Source organism: Castanea sativa, chromosome 1, assembly GCF_040712315.1.
Source record: "Castanea sativa cultivar Marrone di Chiusa Pesio chromosome 1, ASM4071231v1".
NCBI lineage: Eukaryota > Viridiplantae > Streptophyta > Magnoliopsida > Fagales > Fagaceae > Castanea > Castanea sativa.
In genome coordinates, this window is record NC_134013.1 from 83954139 (window position 1) to 83955921 (window position 1783).

The following is a 1783-nucleotide window of genomic DNA, read 5'->3' on the forward strand; positions in this document are numbered from 1 at the left end:
AGAGAGAGAGAGAGAGAGAGAGAGAGAGAGAGAGAGAGAGAGAGAGAGAGAGAGAGTGTGTGTGTGTGTGTGTGTGTGTTCAGGTGGGGTAGTTGTGAAATAATTTTAAAATGTGAGAAAATGAGTTTAAATAAAGGGGATGTAAAATAGATATTTTGATGTGGGTGTTTTTTGCAAAGTGTGCGTAAAATAGAAAATTAGGTTTTTATACTAAAATAGACACAAAATTTTAGACAGATTGATGCAAATACTCTAAACTCACATTGAATGAATATGCAAATAATTCGTATAAAAAAGAAAACTGTGAACCAGAAAACCATAATAAAACTAGGTTATAATTAACATGTTCTTATGAAAGTAAACAATCAACACTAGTGATGATCTTTTCTTTTGGGAATTCCTCTAAGTGACCGTATTATCCCAGACAAGTTGGTATGGCTCCCATCCACGAATGGTACTTATACAACTCGTAGCGCCTATAGACTAGTAGTAAGGGTGGCTAGGAATCTGTAACCTAGTTGTTCATCACAAGTCAAGAACCATGTTTTGTGGACTGGTATTTGGAAGCTTCAAGTTCCTCATCGAGTTAAAAGTTTTCTTTGGCGAGCATCTCATAATGCTTTACCTACCTTGTGTAATTTGTGGAGGCGTAAGGTGATTTCCTTTTCTACTTGCTCTGGTTGTCAATGTGAAAATGAGGACACAATACATGCACTATGGTACTGTAGCTCTCTGTTGGTTATATGGAAGAATGATGCCATGTTCATGAAGTTGTTTCGGTATGAATTTCGTGGCTTTGATGCTTTGCTGGGACTGATGTTTACCATGAGGGATCAGATTAATACAGATTTGTTAGTGTTGATTTTCTGGTTGATTTGGAGAAATAGGAACGCTGTCAAGCTTAAAGAGCAGAGGGTTGAGTTGCATCAGATCAGGGACAAAGCAGAGGACCTGCTCTCAGATTTCCTAGATGCCCAAATCTTTCAAATCCGAGCTATTATGCCCAGTAATAGATTAGTGCGTTGGACTCCCCCGATTTTGCCTCATGCCAAAATTAATTTTGATACAACACTTTTCAAGGAGTTGGGTTCTGCAGGAATTGGCATTGTAGTCCAAAACACTTTAGGTTTAGTCAGTGTTGCATTGTCTCAACGAGTCCCTCTCCCTTTCTTTGCAGCTACGGTTGAAGCTTTGGCTTGTCGAAGGGCTATGGAGCTTGCAAAAGAAATTTTTGCATTGGATTGCAGCTTTGAAGGTGATGCCGAGGTCCTTATTAAGGCTATTTGTAAGAAAGATGTTAGCAACCCTGAGTATGGTCATGTCATTGAGGATATTCTTGTATTAGTTAGGGACTTTCACTTTAGTTCTTTCAATCATGTTAAAAGATCAGGCAATCAAGTTGCCCATCATTTAGCTAGACGCTCTAAGTCTGGTTTGATACCATTCCTGAAGATATAGCTCCTCTAGTTGTTCATGATGTTTTGTAATCTCTTTAGTTTCTTTGAAGAAAGTTTGCCCTCAGGGCGGTTAACTCAAAAAAAAAAAAAAAAACTAGTGATGATCATATTGTAATACCTACTTAAGTGAAGTTATAATCTCAACCGGTCTTCTATATCTTTACATATTAAGGAGAAATCTTAAAAAAAAAAAAAAAAGATTAGAAAAGAAGCAAACACTTTGAGTCATAATTCTCATGGCCTGCTAAGAAGAGTGAGAATAGGGGTGTGCTCGGTTCGATTTCGGTCGGTTTTTATGGGTATGGCTAACCAAAATCGAATATTTC

General features: G+C 37.6%; 1 protein-coding gene across 1 annotated transcript; it reads left to right on the forward strand.

Annotated features, from left to right (window-relative positions):
- Positions 1-759: 759 nt before the first annotated feature.
- Positions 760-1458, forward strand: LOC142635812 (uncharacterized). The gene has a single exon (XM_075809892.1). The coding sequence runs from the start codon at positions 760-762 to the stop codon at positions 1456-1458; it is 699 nt and encodes a 232-aa protein (XP_075666007.1).
- Positions 1459-1783: the final 325 nt, after the last annotated feature.